Here is a 23,944-nt window from a genome sequence, read left to right as displayed (position 1 = left end):
GGAAGTGAGGGCTTAAGTGGGTCGGTGCAGACTCGATGGGCCGAATGGCCTCCTTCTGCACTGTATGTTCTATGAAAGTGCTTCTCAGAGGCGCGGTGTGAGCAGTAAACCAAGCTAACCCCAGGCCATCTTTAGACAAACCAACTGAATGTCTGCCACAAACATTTGGGCAATGTGGGCGGCATGATGGCACAGTGGTTAGCACTGCCGCCTCGTGTGCCGAGGAAACGGATTCGATTCTGGCCCCGAGTCACTGTCCGTGCGGAGTTTGCAATCTCCCTGTGTCTGCGTGGGTCTCACCCTCACAACCCAAAGATGTGCAGGGTAGATGGATTGGCCACGCTAAATTGTCCCTTAATTGGAAAGAAAAGAATTGGAAACTTTAAATTTAAAAATAACTTACTCAACAATGCTATTATAATCAAAAGTGACAATATAACTTTACACTAAAGAGCCTTAATAAAACAGGGGCATGCAGCAATCATATCACGTCCAGGTTTTCTCAGAAATGCGTATCTCTGTCCATACCGTGGTGGTGATTTTAATTCTAATCTGTTATATGATTGCAGTAAAAATATTTTGGAAAAATGCTGAAGCACATATGGCTACTAGTGACCTTTTACTACATATAAGGCCAGCAAAAGCTTCAATTCTACATTTATTTAAGAATCTCCCAACTAAGTTACAGAGAAATCCACACAGGTGAAGCTTCTGTTTGTCCGAATTGGAATATGTAATTCCGAGCACAGTCTTGTTAGTTACAGACATTCATTTCAGGTGCAGGACAGCAATATCTATATTGTAGAGACTTCTCACACTGTTAGAATTTAGCAAGCTAACATGACACATTATCTCACACTGGTAAGCTATCTTTTTTATTCATTCATAGATTGCTCACTCTTAATTGTCATCGAGAAGGTGGTGGTGAGCTACCTTCTTGAACCGCTGTAGTCCATGTGGTGTAGATACGCACACAGTGCTATTAGGGAGGGAATTCCAGGATTTTGACTCGGCGACAGTGAAGGAATGGCAATATATTTCCAAGTCAGGATGGTGAGGCCCACTGCTTAACCAGTTCAGACTATGTTACCTGGCTTGCAGGGTTGTCTGTTACAAAACTATTGCTATCCACACCTTTTTTCTGAGCTGTCTAAAGATGTGCTGGGTGGATCAATCATCAAGTGTCCTGGTGTTGTTAGTATGCCAAGTTCAGTTAATGAATGACTGCATATACACAGGGGTATTGACCCAAATATAAACTTCTATTGCCAAAAGTGCCATCTTGGAGCCAGAGACTTCAATTATTGTCCCCTCCTTCATATGTAAAGTCCTTGGTTTTATAACATATAATAAGTGACCACAGGGTTCAGTATTTGAGAGGGAAACAGCAGTTACAAGAAAGTCCTCATGAGCATCAGCAAAACAATCCAAGTTCACCACAAAATACATGGTATAATATATTGTGTCACATGACCACTACATGAACACTGGTGTTTCCACAGTTGGAACTGCAGATCCTCATGTTCGCGAGAAGGTGGGAGCGTGGGCATGGATGAGGGGGTGTGCGGGTGAGGAGGTGGGGCGCAGGCGAGGAGGAGGGAGGAAGAGTGTACCCGTGAGAGGGGGAGAACGCGCCCGTAAGGGGGTGACAGCGCACCCGTGAGGGGGAGAGCGGGCCCGTGAGAGGGGGAGAGCGCGCCCATGAGAGGGGGAGAGCGCGCCCGTGAGAGGGGGGAACGCGCCCGTGAGGGGGTGACAGCGCGCCCGTGAGAGGGGGAGAGCGTGCCCGTGAGAGGGGGAGAGCGCGCCCGTGAGAGGGGGAGAGCGCGCCTGTGAGAGGGGGAGAGCGCGCCCGAGAGAGTGGGAGAGCTCGCCCGTGAGGGGGGGTGAGCACGCCCGTGAGAGGGGGAGAGCGCGCCCGTGAGAGTGGGAGAGCTCGCCCGTGAGGGGGGGTGAGCGCGCCCGTGAGAGGGGGAGAGCGCGCCCGTGAGAGGGGGAGAGCGCGCCCGTGAGAGGGGGAGAGCGCGTCCGTGAGAGGGGGAGAGCGCGCCCGTGAGAGGGGGAGAGCGCGCCCGTGAGGGGGGGAGAGCGCGCCCGTGAGGGGGGGAGAGCGCGCCCGTGAGAGTGGGAGAGCTCGCCCGTGAGGGGGGGTGAGCGCGCCCGTGAGAGGGGGAGAGCGCGCCCGTGAGAGTGGGAGAGCTCGCCCGTGAGGGGGGGTGAGCGCGCCCGTGAGAGGGGGAGAGCGCGCCCGTGAGAGGGGGAGAGCGCGCCCGTGAGAGGGGGAGAGCGCGCCCGTGAGAGGGGGAGAGCGCGCCCGTGAGAGGGGGAGAGCGCGCCCGTGAGAGGGGGAGAGCGCGCCCGTGAGAGGGGGAGAGCGCGCCCGTGAGAGGGGGAGAGCACGCCCGTGAGAGGGGGAGAGCGCGCCAGTGAGAGGGGGAGAGCGCGCCCGTGAGAGGGGGAGAGCGCGCCCGTGAGAGGGGGAGAGCGCGCCCGTGAGAGGGGGAGAGCGCGCCCGTGAGAGGGGGAGAGCGCGCCCGTGAGACTGTGCGTGAGAGACTGCGCATGAGAGTGACTATGTGCAAGAGTGTGTTTACCTGAGCACAAGTGGCGAGAGTGGATGCACATGAGTGAGGAGCAAGAGACGGAGAAAAGTTATTATATTCCACATGAATAATTAAGTATAAGCCCATGTCCTGCAATAACACTTCAGTATTCTAACTAACTGGGCCAAATTGTTTATTTCTGTTCTTTAAATTATAGGTAATGAATTAAAATACTGCTGTTTCTGCCAAAACTATCTATTTAGAAGAATGGCGTACCTGCAAAACGATAAGGACTGAAGCTGAACTCAGAATAAATAGTTGGTAAAGTAAGCAGCTCCTCAACCACTTTATTTATATATTTTACAAAATATGAGCATAATAAAAGTACATTTTTAGTCAGTAAAGGATGCTCTTAGTAAGCATCCATCTCAAGTGTTTGGTTTCTGTTCAGTTCTCCAAGCGGAAAGTGGATTGAAATCATTATTTCAATTTGAGCAGCATTTTACCTGTTCCTTGATATCCTGTAACTGTTGCTGGAGTTTCTGTACATCTGCATTGACGTTAGTATTGTCCTTGTCTCGTTGAAGAGGAGTAATGTTTCCACTACCTGCAATAGAAGGAAACTTTTGCTCTAAGATTTTCAAGATGGCTTTTCAATAGTTTAACCCCCAAGGAAATATATGACTGCCAATGATCAAATCAAATAGCATCTACAAAAATTAAATTTGGTAACAAGATAAATACTGAAATGACCCTTCTTCACTTAGTTATCTATAATTTCACTGTATTAATGCCTGGACTTCATCCAACTGTGTTTATATAGATTTCCCTTTTAAAAGTATACACTGCTATTCATTTTCATCTTCGTGCTGTTTTTATAAAGGTTTTCATGGGCTTAAATGTGCTCACTGTCTCCACTCATCTCCCGGTACTCAAATTAAAGCCTTTCTACTGCTTCAACTCATTCCTTAACACCTGTGCATTAACACGATAATGGTCCTGCCAGTCCAGTATTGATCGACAAAAGCTTCCTCTCATTGCCCTTAAAGATTATTTTCTTCCCATTTATTCCCTAGTGTCCCAAATAAATCTGCATTATCTCCAATGCAGGATTACAAAAATCCTTCATCGACTCCATGTGTCCCCTTTGCATCCGTTGGTTGGCACCCAACTCTTCCAACAGAATGCTGCTTAAAGCAAGTGCCTTCAGTGCCTATCCAACTGCAGGTAGTGGTAATATCAAATGATGCGGTGGACAGTGTCTCAGAGGTAGGCAAGTGTGGGGATCCCACAAGAACTGTTACAGAGGTCAGGCCAACAATGCTGTCATGGACAGGCACATCTGCAAAGGTAGATTGGTGAGGACGAGTTCAAGTAGGGTGTACCCTTGTATCGGTTCTCGCACCACATGCAAGCCGTATCTGGTGGCCGAGACCAACTAGAGCGGTTGGCCGAGGGATATGATTCTCGCTTAGGGGTTTCCATTGCAATAAAATACGACAGGTCCCGGGTTCAAATCCCAGACGAGCCCTGCAAACCATTCTTCTGGGTGGCACGGTGGTTAGCTCTGCTGCCTCACAGCACCAGGAACCCAGGTTCAATTCCAGCCTTGGGTGACAGTCTGGGTGAAGTGTGCACTTTCTCCCCGTGTCTGCGTGGGTTTCCTGCCACATTCCAAAAATGCACAGATTAGGTTGTTTGACCATGCTAAATTGCCCCTTAGTGTACAAAGGTTAGGTGGGATTATGGAATCAAGGAGGGATGGGCCAAGGTAGAGTACTCTTTCAGAGGGTCTCTGGCAGAGCAGTCTCGAAGGCTGAATTGCCTACTTCTGCTCCTAATTCCTATGTTCCAATGCTGAGTCTTCCAAGGACACTTAAACCGACCTCACCACAAACCTGGCTGTATAATTCTGTGCATTAGCTCCAGGGGGTTTGTTCTGCCAGTAAAATAAGACAGACCCAGGGATGGTATCAAAGGAGTCTTGGACATTGACTACTAAGTATGATTTGGAGAGAATTAATAAGTCATGTTGTCACTTGACAAGTCTGCAGGGCAGCTCACCCAATTTAGAGATAGCACCAGATTATTAGTCAGAGAGGTTCTGCAGGGCTGCTTGGGCTGATGTGCCTTTATCCCATCCTGATTTAGTAGTAGGCTGCAGCTCAAAGTTAGGCTCAAAGGACAATTTTCAATCAGTTAAATTGTAGATAGGTTTATGTAATGTGCTCACTGTAAACAGCTTGAATTTCCCAAAGTCATTTACTGTTGAGTAGAAATTAATTTAGACTGGGCATAAATTCAGGTTCTGGGGTGGAAGCATCTAATATGCAGGTCTCCAGAATAACATTATAAAATACACTACATTTTTGACAGCTAACATATTTGTCATCTGGTAAAATAATGAAAGATGTTGTCCAAAACAAATTTAATAGAATTGTGATTTAATAGAATTGAGTGATTTAAATTTTCATCTGCCAAAATCATTTCCATGCTAAACTGCTAGATTTTCTTCTGTAAGGTGGTGACTGAAAGATTCAAGACAAGTTGTGACCACATCATACGTAACTAGCGACAGCAGTTGGACAGCATTCTATAAAAAAAACTGTTGATTAATTTTGAAGCACACTTTTATGCATGAGATGGGGGCGACATCAGAGGGATGGATGATTATTTTTAGTGGAGACTGATGGAAAATTTAAAAAAAAGAACCCTGCCACACAACAGGAACTCAGCTGGAGAGAGGAAATAAATCTCAGGTCAGAATAGAAAACTGACTGTTCATTGAGACATTTTACTACGTTAAAGGTGCTATATAAATGCAAGGTGTGGTTAATGTTGTTGAATCAATGGTGACACTGGAGTGAAGAGATGCCAACAACTTGCACTTATTGAAGCATTTCAGAGAAGCATAACTACATAATGGCGTCTGGCCAATCAGTGGTTAGATAAAAACTATGGGGAATGAATCCAGGAACAATGAAAAACCTGGAAAACTAGGTTAATCTGTATGAGACACTACATAGTACATCATCTAGTTCATTATAAAAATAGCACTCATTTGTAATTCGTGGCAATAACTGTATTAAGACTGTACTGGGCAATGTGGTCAAGGAGAAGCCACAATGAGATTGGCTGCAGGGGAAGGGAGCAGCACTTTACGAGACAAGAGAAAGCACAAGTGCAATTTTCACAAGGAATGCCACAGAACTGTATGCAGATTATGATGCTAAACAATCATTATTATTGAACATTATTTACTTATAATCATGAAATATGCCTATGTGGTATAAAATTATTTTAGGTTGTCAGGCGTATAGTGGAGTACATGGTTGATAATCAATTTTGATATATAGGTTCCATTATGATTCAAACCCTACTAATGTGCAGATAAAGATACATTTTAAAATATATATTTCTAAATGATTAAATGACATCTAGTGGTTGTGATAGGTAGTACTACAAACCTTTCTCAAACCCACTCTTTCAGGTAACCCTACACATTACACAGCCTGTCTAATTTCCATTCAAGAGCATACCATTCTCCAGATCCCACATTCTGGTGGGCATATCTGGCATGCACTGTACTATAGCTTGAGCAGAAAATTATCCCTCATCTTTGATACTTCCATCAAAAAGGTTATATCATATTTTGCTCATTGTGAGTAGATTCAAGATTTGACTTGCAGCTATAAAATTACAACACAGAATCAAGGCTGAGAGAGGAAGGGGAAAAAAAAAAAAAAAAAGCCCTGGTTCCCATTTTTGCTTGCCAACAACAGACCTCCACAGGTCATGTACATTTTCAGGTGATGGATAAGTACAAGTTAAACTTAGTTCTGATGCCACTAGAACTGAATAACTCAAGATTCTGCATTTAAAAGTAGAATTCTATCATAGTCACTTGGTACCCATGTCAGTTATAAAACTTTGCAGAAATCTTTTTTTTAAATTATTTAGTCAACCCTTTCACATGACTACATGATGGCAAAGTTGATAGCACTGCTGTCTCACAGCTCCAGGGACCAGGGTTCAATTCTGGCCTTGGGTGACTGTGTGGAGTCTGCACATTCTCCCAGTGTCTGCGTGGTTTACTCCAGGTGCACCGGTTTCCCACAGTCTAAAGATGTGCAGGTTAGGTGGATTGGCCATGCCAAACACCCCTAAATGTCCAAAAGGTTAGGTAGGGTTACAGGGATAGGTTGGGGAAGCGGGCTTAGGTAGGGTGTTCTTTCAGAGGATAAAAGCAGTATGGCCTCCTTCTTCACTGTTGGGATTCCGTGATGCATTGTGTGTTTAAATCAGCCAATTCCAGCCTTGTATTCCTGCTGTCACAAAAAATACTGATTTTGCTCTTCTAGATTGGACTTGACTATTTTCACCATTTGATAACATAGTAACCAAGTTGGTCTCACTTACACATTAAAACAGGATGCCACACAAGTGAAAATGGGATTAATTGTACAAATTAAGTCTCATGCATACAATAGGTTGAAAAAAAATCTAGAATTAAATGTAATGAAAATCATAAGAAAATTTAAAAGATGGATGATAAGAAGTCACTCACTAAAGTCATCACTGGAATCTTCCGTACCTTTCCCACCACAACACATGATAAAAGGCACTCTTCGCTCCACTATAGCCCGGCACTGAACACACTTTTTCATTAGGCTTGCACAATCTGAGAATGTTTAAAAATAATAAAAAAAGACTTATGTTTACATTGAGCTTTAGACAATCACCGGATGCCCCAAAGTGCTTCTGGCCAGCAAATAGTAATATTTTAATGATTTGCTTTTGTGATGCTGACTGAAGGATAAATTTTGACCAAGACAGTGGGGATAACTCCCGAGCTCTTTTTCAAGATATTGCCATGGGATCTTTTACGTTCACCTGAGAGAGCATGTGGAGCCGAGGTTTAGCAACTCATCCAAATATGACACTTCTAATCGTACAGTTCTCCTCAGGTAGTTCCATGATTGTGCCTCTGCCACATTCAAGGAATGGCGATATAGTTCCAATTCAGGGTGGTCTGGAGGGGATCTTGTATACATCTGCTACCTTTGTTCTTCAAGGTGGTAGACTTTGAGGGTATGGAGGATGCAGTTGAATGAGCCTTGGTGAATTGCTGCAGTGCATCTTGTAAATAGCACGCACAGCTGACAATGTGCATCAATGGTGGAGGGAGTGGATGTTGAAGGTGGTGGATGGGGTGTCAATCAAGCCAGCTGCTTTGTCCTGGACGGTGGCATTAATCCAGGCAAGTAATAAGTCAGGAGGTGAGTTACCAGCCTCAGAATTCCCAGTCTCTGACCATTATAAATTATGAAAAGAACAATTCCCAGTGTTTGTGCTATTGAAAGCTTAGTTTCACCTGACGGAAATATATTGATCTTGGGGAAAGAAAATTGAATTAAGTGGATCAATACATTGTTATATTTAAAACTGCATTACAACAAATAATAAATTTTACAAATGATCAAAAACAATTTACAATTTCAATTTCTGAATTCAGTTGAATATTAATCCAAAATACCACTTGTATTTCAGCAGTATTTTCTGAAGTGCCTTCACAAATGAACTTCTGCCAATAAATACTAACATTATTTTCAAGGGATTTATCTATGAAAGGCTGGACTGGTGGGGGGAAAGTGGGAGAGGATGGCTATCATGACAGATGTAGAGTCAGGGAAGCACTCTAGCTCCACAGGAAGGTTTATTTTAAATGCAAACAGAATTTGTTGGAAAACTCAAACTGGCATCATACATGGGGCAGAAACAGGCTTACCGTTCCAGGTCAATGATATTTCATCAGGCGTTCTATTTCTTTTTTTATTTCATATTTTCAGCATCCACGGTTCCTTGCTTTTGCAAAATTTTAAAAATAATGTTTCAAACAAATCTTGGCAGCAGAGCAAATCAGGCCCAGCACAGATTCCCAAGTGCTCCTTAAACAGATGTTAGGGCCCAAATGAATACTTCATAGGATGCTTGTGAGGCCTGAACATTAGGCTCGTCAAATTTAATGGAACGCCAGTGCGCACTGGGTGTGGGCTGTGCAAGTGAGGAACCAAAAGGGAGTAAAAGGAGTTTAAAGGTTTAAACCAGCTGAATCAAAGCTGCTCGGATTGGACAACTTGAGCACTTAACATGGAATCTTGGGGCTACACAATATTTAAATCCATGTTCCAATTAATTACATGTGGCTCTTGGGAGATTTTATTGTTCTGCTTCAGGATTTCCTCACCAATAAAACTAAGGAAATTCTAAGCCCACAATATTCAGGTGAAGGAGAATGAATAAAACAAATAAAACAGAGTGGCTGGATTTTGTGAATCAGATTACTGGCAGCCTCAATTCAGAGAGTAAGTCAAACAGACCAAACTTCATAGAAATACCAAGTTATTAACACAATTTTAGGCTGCATATCAACTTAGACATGAATTACACTTGGGCACATCAGGCACTCTTCAATAACCAGCTTTAAATGTTTAGTGACAGTGGCACTTTAATTTAGAATGAACAAACATACATGCGTACATAGTAAATAGGAGCCGAAGTAGGCCATTCGTCCCTTCAAGACTGCTCCACCATTCAATATAATCATGGTTGCACCCAATGGCACTTCCATCAAATTTATTCAAACAAAACTTTTAAATAAATTCATATCAATATTATCAATAAAGCATTTTATTTGAATCGTCCATGAAGAGACAAAATTTGGCCTGTGTTCATGCAATATTTACATTATTCCACTAATATAAACTGAAGTAGCAATATAAGGATCTGCATGCACATAACCGTTCCAGAGGTTAATCGTGTGCCATGATCACATCAGATTTTGAAACTTCAGTGAAAAGGCAAAATATTCCAGCCATTGCTTAGTTTACATTCATAGAAGCAAATATCAGAAAATGTCAATTCAAACCATGAAGAATTAAATTAATTGCACTCACTATCACAGGCGCACATATGACCACAAGGCTGAAAAAGCACTGCTGCCTTCTTGTCAGAACATACTACACATTCCTCAATCTGTGGGTAATGAAAATAAAAAAATAACCAATAATTCCTTTTTTACAAACTAGCTCAAGCAACATAGTTTCTAAAGCCCTGCAACTTCGAATCAGATTGTCATAGAGTTAATGTTTGCATCAAAGTTGGGCCAGGAAAAGAATGTAAAATATGATAGTTTGGAACAACATAATGCAATAAACAATTAATAGCACAATTAGGTGCAAAAGTGCATACACCTACTAAATGTATGTCAGTAACAAAAAATAAAAAAATAAAGTTAAACAGGACATTAAGTTGTCCTTAACAACAAAAATTGAGTTGTCCCTGTATACTCAATACAACCAAATTTCAACTTGATTCACATTAAGGGACAGAAAATGTGGAATGGCAAAATGGAGGGGGAGGGTAGAAAATGGCAAAATCAGATTGAGGCGAAAATATGTTTTGGGGAGAAGAAGAGGGGAGACAGAAAGTAGCAAAGTGAATACATATTTAGGAAAGGATGGACAGATATCAATTCATCCTCACATACCAGATCCCCCAATGCATCTTCCACCAAGGTTCAACTCAGAGCAGCAAACTGGTGGGACTTCATAACTCTCATTCCCTCACAAAAGTAGAGGGTCCAGGGAAATTGAGAAAGTGAGGGGATTGAAAAAAAGGACAAGTGTATATATTTTTTTACCTTTGTTCGAGACTGAACCTGGTCTTTACAGATGAGGCATTTTTTAACACGTGGTGAACAGAGAGAACAAGTCGCAATGTGTCCACAAGGTCCAAACAAAGTGTCACGTTTCATGTCTGAACAAACCATGCATTCTTCCAAAGTTTCTGTGTCATTGTTAATCATAGAAGGGCTTCGTGATCCCACCTGTCCACTGGAATAAGGAAAACATCAATTTAACATACCAATTATAATTGAATCAGCTCTCTGTTGAGATCAAATGTGAAAATCAAATCCTAAAATTCAAGCCAAATTAAGTAGAAAAGTATGCTTGGTGCTTCTTAGCAATCCTTTAATTGTCCACCTCTCGGCCCCGACTCTTCTGAAGATACTGGCCATTAGATCAGATTTGTTCTCACGTACTTTGTCCAGTGATTTTTATTTATTTATGAACCTTGACATGTACACTTCCAATGGATAGCAATCTGCAGTGTTCCCTCTTTGCTGGCCAGGAGGATGTTCCTTGTATAGCACATACAGGCCAAGCACAAGCAACATTTCTCTTTATGCTGCGTACATGCGCAGCTGCACTTTGATCTTAAAGGAAACTTGCAGTGCAACAGGCCAGCCAGCAGCAAACCGAAGTTAGTGGGAAAACTTGCAGATGCCGAATTTCCCACTCCCCATCTGAGGGGAAAAAACAGCAACTGCAGCACTTCCGTTGCCTCCTGAGATTAGCTAATTAAACATACAGCAGAGATCAAATATGAGACCTTTATGGTCTGCATAATTCAGCAAATCACCGCATCAGCCCATTGAGCCGACTTCTTTCAAAAATATTAAGTATACACAAAGTCACTATTTTCTTATCTTAGTCTCTCTAAAGCATGTACTAATTGTCACCGAGATTTCAGAAAATGCTACATGTTAGGAATTTAAGCATTTGAAATGCGATCTGCAACTTATGCTGTTATGGCATTTAACACTGGGGCTCACCCATATTTACCCTACTTATACAGCAAACATACTTACAAGAAAAAATACCCTACACAATATAGAACTAGGCTATTCAGCCCTTTGAGTCTGCTCTGCCATTCAACATGAGCACAGCTGATCCTGCATCTCATACTCCCACGCTCTCCTCATACCCCTTAACCTTAATTTGGCTTGAGTCGAGAAATCTATTTCCTTCTTAAATATATTCAGTGACTTGCTTCCACAGCCTTCTGTAGCAAAGAATTCCACAGGTTCACCACACTCTTGACTGAAGAAGCTACTCCTCATCTCAAGCTTAAATGGCCTACCCTGCATCCTGAGACTGTGACCCCTTGTTCTAGATCGTCCCACCACGGCCAGAGGAAACAATGTCCCTGCATTCAGTCAGTCCAACCCTGTCAGAATCTTTATGTTTCAATGAGATCTAGTTTTCCTAGTGGAAACAATTTTTCCTTGTACTACAAACCTGCATTCCAGGTAACAGCCTAGTTAACCTTCGCTTCACTCAGTCTATGGCGAGTACATCCTTTCGTAGGAGACAAAAACTGCACACAATACTCAGGTGTGATCTCACCAAGGGCCTGTACAGCTGCAGCACGAGATCCTTGCTCCTGTACACAAATCGTCCTGCAAAGAAGGCCAGCATAGCATTTGCCTTCCTAATTGCTTGTCAACGTATAGTCTCTCCCAAAATGACCTGGACAAAATTAGAACCTTCCTATGTAATGAATGCCCCATCACTCATCCATGACAAAGCCCACAGGTACATTAATTCTTTATACCAAGAAGATTCTTTTGTAGGTTTCATTATATGCAATATATGGATGTGTCCACACAAAAAGCAAATCAAATTTGATTTGTGCACAAGGGTTACAACCTTGCAGTACTTGTACAATACAAGTTTTTATCTTTATTACGGAGTACTTAACCCACTACCATCCAATAAGCTTAATGGCTTGTCCAAATCATTACATGCACTATAAGTTTGCCACAACAACAAAAATAGTTGATTTTCTTTTACAAAAATAATTAAGCTTCGCAAATATTTAAAACTACTACAGTTAAGTTGACAAAATTAATTAACCCTGCGACATCAACTATGTCTAAATAATATTGGTATACGAACCTGACTTTCTCCTTGTGGCATTTTGCAAGGACCTTACAGAGGTTTGGATCAGGGCAAAGATCAAGTGGTGACTGTCCCTTCTTGTTGCGAATAGCAAGATCTGCTCCATTTGCTGCTAGGAAACAAGCAATAGAAGCAGCGCTCTTTTTATCAGCTCCTTGTGTCCCGAGGCCCATCAGTAACTAAAGAAAGAGATTACAAGTTTTCACAAAGCATACCTGTAAGATCAAAGTGCTAAATGTTTGGAGACATCTTAAAAAAGCTGCAGACAAAAAAATCTTTTCACAGACCATATGCAGAATTATTTGAAAAATAGTACATTGAAGATGCATCCAATTTTGCATTGCATTACAAGATAAATTATAATAATTTCCTAGCGCTTTAGTTATCGACTCAGTTGTAACAATCATGGTACATTTGAAGAGTATTATGCCACCAATTTCTCATTTGCCAAGTGTGTGGGTTCATGTTAAGAGAAATCTCAATTAAAATTCAAAATACGGCATCATTGGCACAATCTCAGGTTTAAATTTGAAAAAAATCCATTGTACAGATAAAAGTTTGGCGTGGGCTTTCGTGTGAAATAATGTGCATTCATATTCGGCAGTGTTATTGTTCTATCACCCAAATAATTGTACATCAAGATTCTTCACTACTGAAAGCAGTTAGAATTGTATTTCAGTATGATTTGTATACCCAATTCAGATAAGAAAATCTGCAATGTAAAACAAGTCACACCACTATCCCCATTAATGTGGGCAAAATATACTTTTAGGAATTTAAAACTGCCACATAAAACTTTGCAAATATCACACCCAGTTAAAATAGGAACAAAGTTAATCTGCCAATTGGATAGACTATTGTGTCCTTGATTAGGTTAAAGATTAAGCAGAAGAAATTGTATATGACAGCTGTTAGGTTGATAATCCAAATGAGAAGCAGGCCGAAAATAGAAAGTTCACAGGGGAAGCAAAAAGGAAATCAGAAAGGCAAAGAGACCATGAGGAAGGACTGTCAGTCAACGTGAAAGGGAATTCTAAAATCATCAATAGCCGTCGAAATAATAAAACAATGGTAAATGGGAAACGGTTAATTAGGGACCAAATTGGGGATTTACACCTCGAGGCAGAGGGATTGGCTGCAGTTCTAAATAACTACTTTGTATCTTTACCAAGGAAGAAGATTCTGCTATAGTTGCAATTGATGAAGGTAGCCGACACTGATGGCTGAATATTGATAATGAGGAAGTATTAAAACGACTGCCTTGATTCGTTACCAGCACCGTGATCAGATGCATAGAAGGATACTAAAATAAGGGTGGCAATTGTAGAGGCTACGGTCATAATCTTCTAATCCTCCTGAGATTTGGGGGTGGTGTCAGAGGGCTAGAGAATTGCAAATGTTACCTCTTTTATCAAAAAGGTTGCAAGGATAAACACAGCCTGTCAGTTTAACATCAATGCTGGGAAAGTTTTTAGAAATTATCATCCAAATCAAAATTAATTTCCTTGGACAAATGTGGATAATTAAGCCAGCATGGACTGGTTAAAGGCAAATCAGGTTTAAGCAATCTCATTGCGTTTATTGTTGAAATGAGGGGCTTCATAAGCATAATGCGGTTAATGTGATGTACGTGGACTTCCAAAGGGTGCTGGATAAAATGCCACTTAACAGGTTCACTAGCAAAGGTTAAACCATGGACCAAAAGGAACCATGGCACCATGGATGCAAAGTTGGCTTAAATGATAAAAAAAACACATGGGGTGAACAAGTTGTTGCTCAGACTGCAAGAGGATATATTGCAGAATTCCTCAGAGTCGATTCCAAGGCACCATTAAATTAACAAATTAACAATCTGGATTTGGGTGTCGAAAGCACAATTTCAAAGTCAGCAGACAATACAAAACTTGGAAGTATTGTGAACTGTGAGGAGGAGAGTGATAGACTCCAAGATGACAAAGGGGCTGGTGGAATTAGGGGACACGTGGCAGGTGAAGCTTAAATCCAGAGGAATATGAAGTTATACATTTTGGTAGGAAGAATAAGGAAAGGCAATATAAACCAAAATATATAAACCACAATCCTAAAACAGGTGCAGGAACAGAGGGATTTGGAGATGAATATGTGCAGGTCTGGTTGAGAAAAAAGTTTAGAAGGCAGATGAATTACTGGGCTTAATGAGCAGAGAGAGTACAAATGCAAGGAAGTTATGTGAAGCTTTATAAAACATTGGCTGGTCTCAACACGAGTACGATGTCCAACTCTGGATACCATGCTTTAGAAAGATGTTAAGAACCCCACTGATGATCAATATAAGAGAACCACAAAATCGGAAGTGCAACTTGGAACCCTGGTTCTTAATGTTGTATGTTTTCAACTTGGTATCCTGAGAGGGGCTGGTTTAGCTCAGTGGGTTAGACAGCTGGTTTGTGATGAGAACAAGGCCAGCAGCGCGGGTTCAATTCCCGTACCAGCTGAGAATTCGGAATTCTCCGTGTATCCGAACAGGCGCCAGAATGTGGCAACTAGGGGCTTTTCACAGTAACTTCAGTGCAGTGTTAATGTAAGCCTACTTGTGGCAATAAAGATTATTTATTTAAAAATATGTGAACCAGGAACGAATAGCCCAGTCGTTGTGTGAACAATAATAAAGGATATTTATTGAGGGGACTATAATAGACTACAACTCGCAAGCACACTGATGGCTATACATACTACCTAGGTTCCCTGAAACTGAGAATGCTGCCAAACAACAACAAATATTACATAACTCTGAGCTAAATCCAGCAAATAATGACCACGCATAGGTTATGTGGTCACATTTAGGAAAGCCCTCTTCAGTTTCAGTGAAGGTGAAATCTGCTTGGTTCAAGTTCTGATCTTAACCAGCTGCCTGTTTAGCAATAATCTTGTTTCAGGTGACTCTTTCTACAGCTGGGTATGGTTGATTGCAGCTGTGTCTATGCTGGTCTCTGTCTCCCTTTTTCCCCAGTCATTGTGCTATGGATATGCCATTTTTCCCTTTGATGTTATCCACCCTGTGAAGTCGACTTACATGTGTGTGTTAATTTCCTGATCTCTCCACTTTGAAGTTATCTTTAAGATACCCCCCTCCCATTTTTCCTCTAGTTACCACGGTAAACACTTATTTTTATCATGGATATGCTAATTTGCATCTCAACATCTCTTCAGACATCTCTTGTTAAAAATTTTTAAAATAAATTTGGAGTACCCAATTCCTTTTTTCCAATTAAGGGGCAATTCAGCATGGCCAATTCACCTACCCTGCAGATCTTTTTGGGTTGTGGGAGTGAGACCCATGCAGACACGGGGGGAATGTACAAATTCCACACGGACTTTGACCCAGGGCCTGGATCGAGCCCGGGTCCTCGGCGTTGAGGTAACAGTGCTATCCACTGCGCCAACGTGCTGATCTCTCTTCAGGCATCTCTATTTTATTTTATTTTATTTCAATTTCATTTATCTTAATTTTACACAATTCTTAACATAGGATATGAAGGCATTGGTCTCACCCCATTGGCAAGTGTTCAGAAAAGATTTCACAAAAATGGTTCCTGTGCTAAGACACCTCAATTATGAAGATAGATGAGCGAACCTTGGAGGTCGAGGGGAAGTTTGTTAGAGGCATTCAAAATCACAGTAGTCCGGACAGAGTATTTAGGAGGGAACTGTTTCCAATGGTGGAAGAGTCAAGAATACAGTATTGGCAAAACAACTTTGAAGAAAAATATACATTTTTAAAAATTAAATCTTTTATTGGTATTTTCAAAAATTATATACATTGCTGTTTGTGTTCATTTACTGTATGATACATAAATGGATGTCCTTTTCTTCCCTTGAATTTTTCTATATACAGTCTGCCGCCATCTGACTTGGTGTACAGTCCGTCCCAGGCCGTCTATCGTGCGCTGAAGGGTGGCCATCGGTTCAGTCACCACCTCCTTCACCACCATCTGGAATTAGATTTTTATCATTTCCTTCATGGCGGTCAGTTCATTTTGTAAGACGCTCTTCCATCCGTTCCCGTGTAGGGGGATGGGGGGATGTCGTCCATTCCGGCTCTGCCATTCAGGTCGCTAATCTTCCCCTCACCTGGTTCGTTTGGGCCTCCACTTCGCCTCGTGGGGCCACTGGTCCACCCACCCGTTGCCCCTGCCCCTTTCCTCCGCTTCTGCCTTCTCGTCAACTCTTTGAACTGCTGTTTGCCAGCATCTTCCTTCCTCCTCATTGTTGTTTGTGCCTTTTAAGTTTGGGGGCGTTTTAGGTGGCTTTTTGGGCCAAAACCCAAAGAAATTCGCTCTATTGGGTCCAATTGGGAGGAGAGCCACCTGATGTGCATTCGCTCAGCACATCGCCGCCACCAGAAGTAGAAAAATATTTTTATGCAGCGAGTCATGGAGGCACATTCAATGTTGGCTTTCAAAAGGGAATTGGATAATTATCTGACGGAAAAATTTTACACAGCTATACGGAAAAGGCAAGGGAGTGGGACTAGCTGGATATGAATCTATGAAAACAAGAGTTGATCCCACCCCAAAGCAGAGACAAAGAAAGTGGATCAGAAATTTGCAGCCTTGTTAATGAAACAGCTATCGTATATTAAAAACAGTAAGTAGGTCACAATATTTCATTTTAAAATGCTTTACATACTTCCTAATATTAACTTGGTGCTGGCAAAAATGCCATCATGAAAATGTTCGTATATCTATAACTGATAGAAGTTTTCTTAACATTAATATCATAATGTTTTGGACCATAGCATTGTAATCCAGGTACAAACTTGCATAAATTTGTGTCTATTCAGTCATGGAGAAAGCTTGTCAGTACAATACTTTGTATTTGATTTTGCAATACAGAAAAACCTCTTCAAAGTTGAAATATTGGATCATATGTACTGTTTTTAAACTTAGGACCTCTTTGTTTTTCAAAGGAAAGTTGTTTTTGCAAAAAGCAGAAAAGTAGAGAAGTAGAAAACATTTCACGGAGGTACTTTTTCCATTCTTCCTCCCCACCAACAGAATTTTCCCCACCCACAATCTTCCCCGGACCACTTCTCTTTCCTTTTCATCTTCATCTGATGTAAATACATACCCTACCTTATAATCCGATTGGACCTACAAATTGCACTTGGTTTTTGGTGTCTCAGTCAACACCTCAGGAGATCAACTAGTACATATGTAAAGTAATGAAACAAAGACAAGGATTGTAATTATGTAGAATCTCATCACTTGTCTCAGAAATATTCTAAAAATTCTTCACTTATGACAAATTAATTTGATATCTAGTAATTTATAGGGGCAAAAAGTCATTTTTCAAACACAACAATCACATGAATAATATGAATAAACAGTTCATCTATTCTTGGTGGTACTGTGAAATGTCAGCTAATCCAGGATTCTTTGCTCTTGTTTAAATAGTATCATGGGCTTTTTGATCAATATGATTCACCAAGGTACTGTTTAGAGACAAATGAACCCACGCAGTTTTGAAAAGAGATCAGCATTTGCAAATACATTTATGGAGTTAACTGTTTCTTTCTCCACAGATGCTGCCAGGTCTGCTGAGTATTTCCAATATATTTTCTGGCTTTGGAGGTTGTTCTATGAGGCAGATTAATTCTACCACACATTTCTGATTATATTCACATAAGCATCAAGAACATGTAATGATTTATGAGCGTTGCAAGCATACATTGAGCACGCTTTTATATCTCCTGATGACAGTTAGTTCAAAACAAGAAGCAACTGTTTTTGTCATACATTCACACTTGGCAATCTAAACATTGGAGATGGTTAGCAATTCCTCGGGGTACACATCTCCAAAAATCTGTCCTGATCCACTCACGTCAACACTACCACCAAGGAAGCACAACAGCGCCTATACTTCCTCAGGAAACTAAGGAAATTCAGCATGCCCACATTAACTCTTACCAACTTTTACAGATGCACTATAGAAAGCATCCCATCTGGCTGCATCACAGCTTGGTATGGCAACTGCTCGGCCCAAGACCGCAAGAAACTTCAGAGAGTCGTGAACACAGCCCAGTCCATCACACGAACCTGCCTCCCATCGATTGACTCCATCTACATCTCCCCCTGCCTGGCGAAAGCGGGCTTCATAATCAAAGACGCCACCCACCCGGATTATCACTCTTCCAACTTCTTCCATCGGGCAGGAGATACAAAAGTCTGAGAATACGCACGAACAGACTCAAAGACAGCTTCTTCCCCAATCTTACCAGACTCCTAAACGACCCTCTTATGGACTGACCTCATTAACACTACACCCCTGCATGCTTCACCCGATGCCGGTGTTTATGTATCTACATGATGTATCTTGTGTTGCCCTATTATGTATTTTCTTTTATTTCATTTTCTTTTCATGTACTTAATGATCTGTTGAGCTGCTTGCAGAAAAATACTTTTCCCTGTACCTCAGTATACTTGACAATAAACAAATCCACTCCAATCCATTAATAAACTTCTGTTGCCTTGGAAGGTTTCAGGGCAGATATTTGAATCACGATTCTGTAAAGACTCACAAATGGTGTTGATTGGAAAAAAAATGTTTCTCATCTGACTGATTCATAGCATTGGATGTCATGTGAATGATTTGTTGGCAAACAGGAACACCCAGGAACCAGTTGCACATCTCCATTTGAATATTTAAATACCAACAAAAAGACTCCTACACTAAGTTGTCTGACTCTGACAAGACCAGTTTCTTCAAAGAAAATAAGTTCGATTTTTTATAAACACATTCAGTGAACTTGCTACATTTTGTACTGTATAATTAGCTGGTTTTGCTGTACAGTTCCTATTTTTGCATGCCCCTCCTGATATTGCACCATCAGGATGAGTATTCCTTTCTGGATTTCAAACACAAGTGACTTCACAATTGACAAATAAATGCAGATGCACCCAAACGATCGAAGGGCCTATGTTCAGAAACCCCTTCAAGTGTCTGGCCATTTCAGAGATCTGACTTTGCCTCCTTCAGTTACCAAAACAGCTACAACATTTTATTCAGTTGCTGCACAGTGACCTGCATTAATCATATGGGCCAGAGACAGCTCTTGGTGCACAAATGACATTGGCCACAGTACAAGATTTTCAAGCTTACCCTTCCTTCTAAGCAACTCCAGAAGACTCGCCCCATTGGGTAATCTGCAATACACACGTCTCAAAAATCAAAAGAAAATGACAATGTTTACACAAGGGAACACAATTTCACCAGCAGGTATCATATTGTGTTACTGAAGTTGCAATCCAGAAGAATGTAATAATACTCCAGAGACAGGCGGTGGGATTCTCCGTTTCAGAAACAAACTGTTGATACTGGGATTGAATCAGTGGATTTACACGAGAACAAAATTGGCACCATTTCCAAAGCAATTCATCTACCGGGCTGGCACCAGCGCTATGTGGAACACGATAGATTCCAATGAAAAACGGTGTCCGCTTCGACGGGGTTGGGATTGGCACTCAAGAGGCAGCAGCCGCACATTAGCACACCACTCCCCATACACACTCATTCCAGCCAACAAGATGGCAGCAAGAGGAGCGGCTTTCTGATTCACTGATGCTGAATGGGAGACCCTGCTGGACGCAGTGGAGGAGAGGCGGGCAACCGAGCTCCCACCCTGCACCACCTGCCAGCACTCATACCATGGCTGGGTGCCCTGGCTACAAAGGACACAAGCTACCCACCCCGCGTTGCATGCGTCTGACTGTCAAAACACGGTACCCTGACCCCTGCACGAGAAGGCGGCCCACAACCGCCGGGAGAGGGTAAAGACCAGAGGGAGCCCGCCGGATCTGTGGTCCCTCACCACAGCAGAACAACGAGCACTGGACCTGATCGGTGGGCCTGGAGACAGGGCAGTCACCGAGGTAGAGGTTGGCATCGGGCAAGTGAGACCCCGCAGAGTTGCAGTTCCCCATAGCAGGTATGGCCCCCCACCCCCAACCGCCTCCATTAATATATTGGTAAAGCATCTTTGGGTTTTCTTTAACATTTATTTGCTCACCTTTTTTATGCCCTCTCTTTGAATTCCTTATTTACTTTGTCCCTGCACTTCCTATGCTCATCTAGACTATCAACGATGCTTAGTTCTTAGTGCCCATCGTACACTTTATTTTTCTGTGTTGATCTTCACCTGTATTCTTCCAAACAACTGGGGTGGGGGGTCAAGATTTGGCAGTACGACTCTTATATTTGGAGTGGGCATGTCTACTGTATACATTTAGGATCTCACTTGTTAGTTATTCCCACTGATTTCCCAGTGATGTATCCTCCAGCAATGCTGCCCAGTCCACCTGAGCCAAGACCCTTCTCATTCCTGCAAAAGTTGCCTTCTCCCATGTAATAAGTCCACGGAGACAGAAGTCCCTTCACCAGAATCCCTTTTATTCACAAAACCAACAGCAGTACAACCACTGCATTCACTGGAAGTGCAGAGGATCTGACGCTCCGTAATATACAAATAATAATAACCTTTTGTTGTCACAAGTATGAAGTTACTGTGAAAAGCCCCTAGTCGCCACATTCCGGCGCCTGTTCGGGTAAGCTAGTACGGGAATTTAACCCACGCTGCTGATCTTGTTCTGCATCACAAACCAGCTGTCTGGCCCACTGAGCTAAATCAGCCCAAAGAAGAGGTTCCCTGATTGGCTCACTAATCAGGGAACTCACATTCCAATTGGCCAATCTCAAAGCCTGGTCTAAGTCATTACACTGCATTTCAAAACTTTTACTCTTGCTTCATCTCTGTCCCTTTCCATAGTAATACTAAATTGAACTGAATTGTGATCACTATACCTGATATGGTCGTCAACTGTCATTTCACCCACTTGCCCTTCTTTGTTCCTCAAGACTAGGTCCACGATTATATCTCCTCTTGGGGATTGTCACTAATTCGTTAAAAACATTTTCCTGGACACACTGCATGAATATTTTTTCTCTTAGTGCCCTATATATTGCTTGATTCACAGTTGGTATTGGGATAGTTAAAATCTCCTACTATCATTGCCTTCTTGTACTTACAGACAAAAATTTGCTGATGCATTTAGTCTTCCATCTCCCAGACATTATTTGGGGGTCCTTAATATACTCCCAATACTGTGACTGCCCCTTTTTATTTCTAAGCTCAACCCATAAAGCCTCGTTTATTGAGCTGTTTAGTCCAGCATCCCTTCTCACAACTGGAATTCATTATTTCACCATTACTGCGAATCCCCCTCCTTTTTATCACCCACTCTATCCTTTCTGAAAACTCCATAACCAGGGATATTGAGCTGCCAATTTTGTCCCTCCTTTAGCCAGGTTGCCATTATAGCAATGACATCCTGCTACCGTGTGTCTGCCTGCCGCTTAACACATCTACAGAGGTAGGTTTTTTTACGCAAAGAGTGGTGAGGCCGTGGAATGCCCTACCTGCAACAGTAGTGAAATCGCCAATATTGAGGGCATTTAAAAGTTTATTGGATAAGCATATGGATGATAAGGGCATAGTGTAGGTTAGATGGCCTTTAGTTTTGACTTCCCATGTCGGTGCAACATCGTGGGCCGAAGGGCCTGTACTGCGCTGTATCGTTCTATGTTCATTGTTTGTAATATTACTGCATTGAAGTATAAATAGTTTAACCCTGTCAATTTCCCTTGCTGAACACTTTTTAAACTTTGGTTCTCCTGTAATTGCATGTCTATCACTACATCTTCTACATCACTAGCTAATGTTCGACCTCCATTTTCCTGATCTGAATCTGACCTATCTGATCCTACTCCGAGGATCCCATTCCCCCCGTCACACTAGTTTAAATGCCCCCCCCCTCCCCCCCCCAAAAGAGAATTAGCAAACGCCCCCAAGAACATTGGCCCCACCTTTGCCTGGGTGCAACCCATCAGTTTGTACAGGTTCCACCTTCCCCAGAACCGGTCCCAGTGCCTTAAGAATCTGAATCGCTATGTATGACATACTCGTCAAATTAAGCCACACAGCCAACATTCCAGGCCCCTCCATCACCAACCTTCGGCAAGTCCTGTCTAGATGGTGACAGACCCACCAGAAGTGGCAAGACAATGATCCAGTTGGGACAGAGTATTACTACGAGTCTTCGACATTATTTCTGGTTCCCATCAAGTCTCTTGGCCTTAGGTCAAACACAGGCAAGGAAACCTCCTATTGATTACCTGTTGATAACCCTCCCTCAGCTACTAAATTAATACTTCCCAATCATGACTGCCATTTGGAGGGGCTCTGGCAAGGACACAGAAGATATTCTGCATGGAACTTTAATGCCTATCACAAAGAGTAACTCAGTAGTACCATTATTGACAGAGCTGGCCGAGTTTTGATGAACATATCGGTTACTGAGTTGGTAGATGTCAAGAGGATCGACAAAAGGGCGAAACATACTCAACCTGGTTCTCATCAATCCGCCTGTCACAAATGTATCTTTCCATGATAATTGGTTGGAGTTATCACCACACAATGCTTGAGGAGACAGATTCCAGTCTTCATACTGAAGACAGCTGCCATGGTATTCCATGGCACTACCACAATGCTAAATGGGATTTATTTAGAACAGATCTAGCAGCTCAAAGTTGGACATCCATAAAGCTCTGAAGTACCAAATCTAGTGAAACTGTAAGACAGAACTACAAACATGCTAAATAGTGGATGTAGCATGCTATAGGCAGAGTGAAGCAATCCCACAATGGCCAAATAAGATCTTATGTCTTGTCATATACAGTTATGAATGGTGGTTGGAAACAAATAATGGTAAGAAGAAGCTCAATAAACATCTCCCAATATGATTCCATGGCAGAGCCCAGCACATCAGTGCAAAAAAACAAGCCCGAAGCATTTGCAAACACCTCCCGACACAAGTACCAAATGAATGGTTCATTCCGGCCTCCTTCCAAGGTCCACAGCATCATGGCCTTCAGCTAATTTGATTCACTCTTTGTGATAGCAAGAAATGGCTGAGTGTAATGGGTGCAACAGAAACTATCCAACTGATTATATCCCAGCTTTATTATTCAAGACCTGTGCTCCAGAACAAGCCACACTCCTAGCCAAACTGTTCCAGTGCAACTACAATGCTGGCAACTACCTGACAATTTGCAAAAATGCCCAGGTATAGAACATACAGTGCAGAAGGAGGCCATTCGGCCCATCGAGTCTGGGCGACCCACTAAAGCCCTCACTTCCACCCTATCCCCGTAACCTAATAACCCCTCCTAACCTTTTTGGACACTAAGGGCAATTTAGCATGGCCAATCCACTGAACCTGCACGTCTTTGGACTGTGGGAGGAACTGGAGCATCCGGAGGAAACTCACAGACACGGGGAGAACGTGCAGACTCCACACAGACAGTGACCCAGCGGTAATCAAACCTGGGACCCTGGCGCTGTGAAGCTACAGTGCTATCCACTTGTGCTACCATGCTGCCCGATAGGACCGTGTATGTCCTATCTACAAAAAGCAGGGCCAAGCCAACACAGCCAATCACTGCCATCAGTCTATTCCCTATCATCAGAAAAGTGGTGGATGGTGTTATCAACCGTGCTAG

General features: G+C 42.3%; 1 protein-coding gene across 1 annotated transcript in view; it reads right to left on the bottom strand.

Moving 5' to 3' along the window:
• mib1 (MIB E3 ubiquitin protein ligase 1) overlaps window positions 1-23,944 on the bottom strand; it is a 176,066-nt gene that overhangs the window by 4,381 nt on the left and 147,741 nt on the right. Inside the window, 5 exon segments of the mRNA XM_038809723.1 lie at window positions 3,050-3,150; window positions 7,111-7,224; window positions 9,500-9,578; window positions 10,246-10,438; window positions 12,347-12,528. Of these exon segments, the coding sequence (XP_038665651.1) occupies window positions 3,050-3,150; window positions 7,111-7,224; window positions 9,500-9,578; window positions 10,246-10,438; window positions 12,347-12,528 (669 nt within the window).

This window comes from Scyliorhinus canicula, chromosome 10, assembly GCF_902713615.1.
Source record: "Scyliorhinus canicula chromosome 10, sScyCan1.1, whole genome shotgun sequence".
Classification (NCBI taxonomy): domain Eukaryota; kingdom Metazoa; phylum Chordata; class Chondrichthyes; order Carcharhiniformes; family Scyliorhinidae; genus Scyliorhinus; species Scyliorhinus canicula.
Note: the sequence above shows the minus strand (reverse complement) of the source record. Positions and strands in the feature narration are given on the sequence as shown.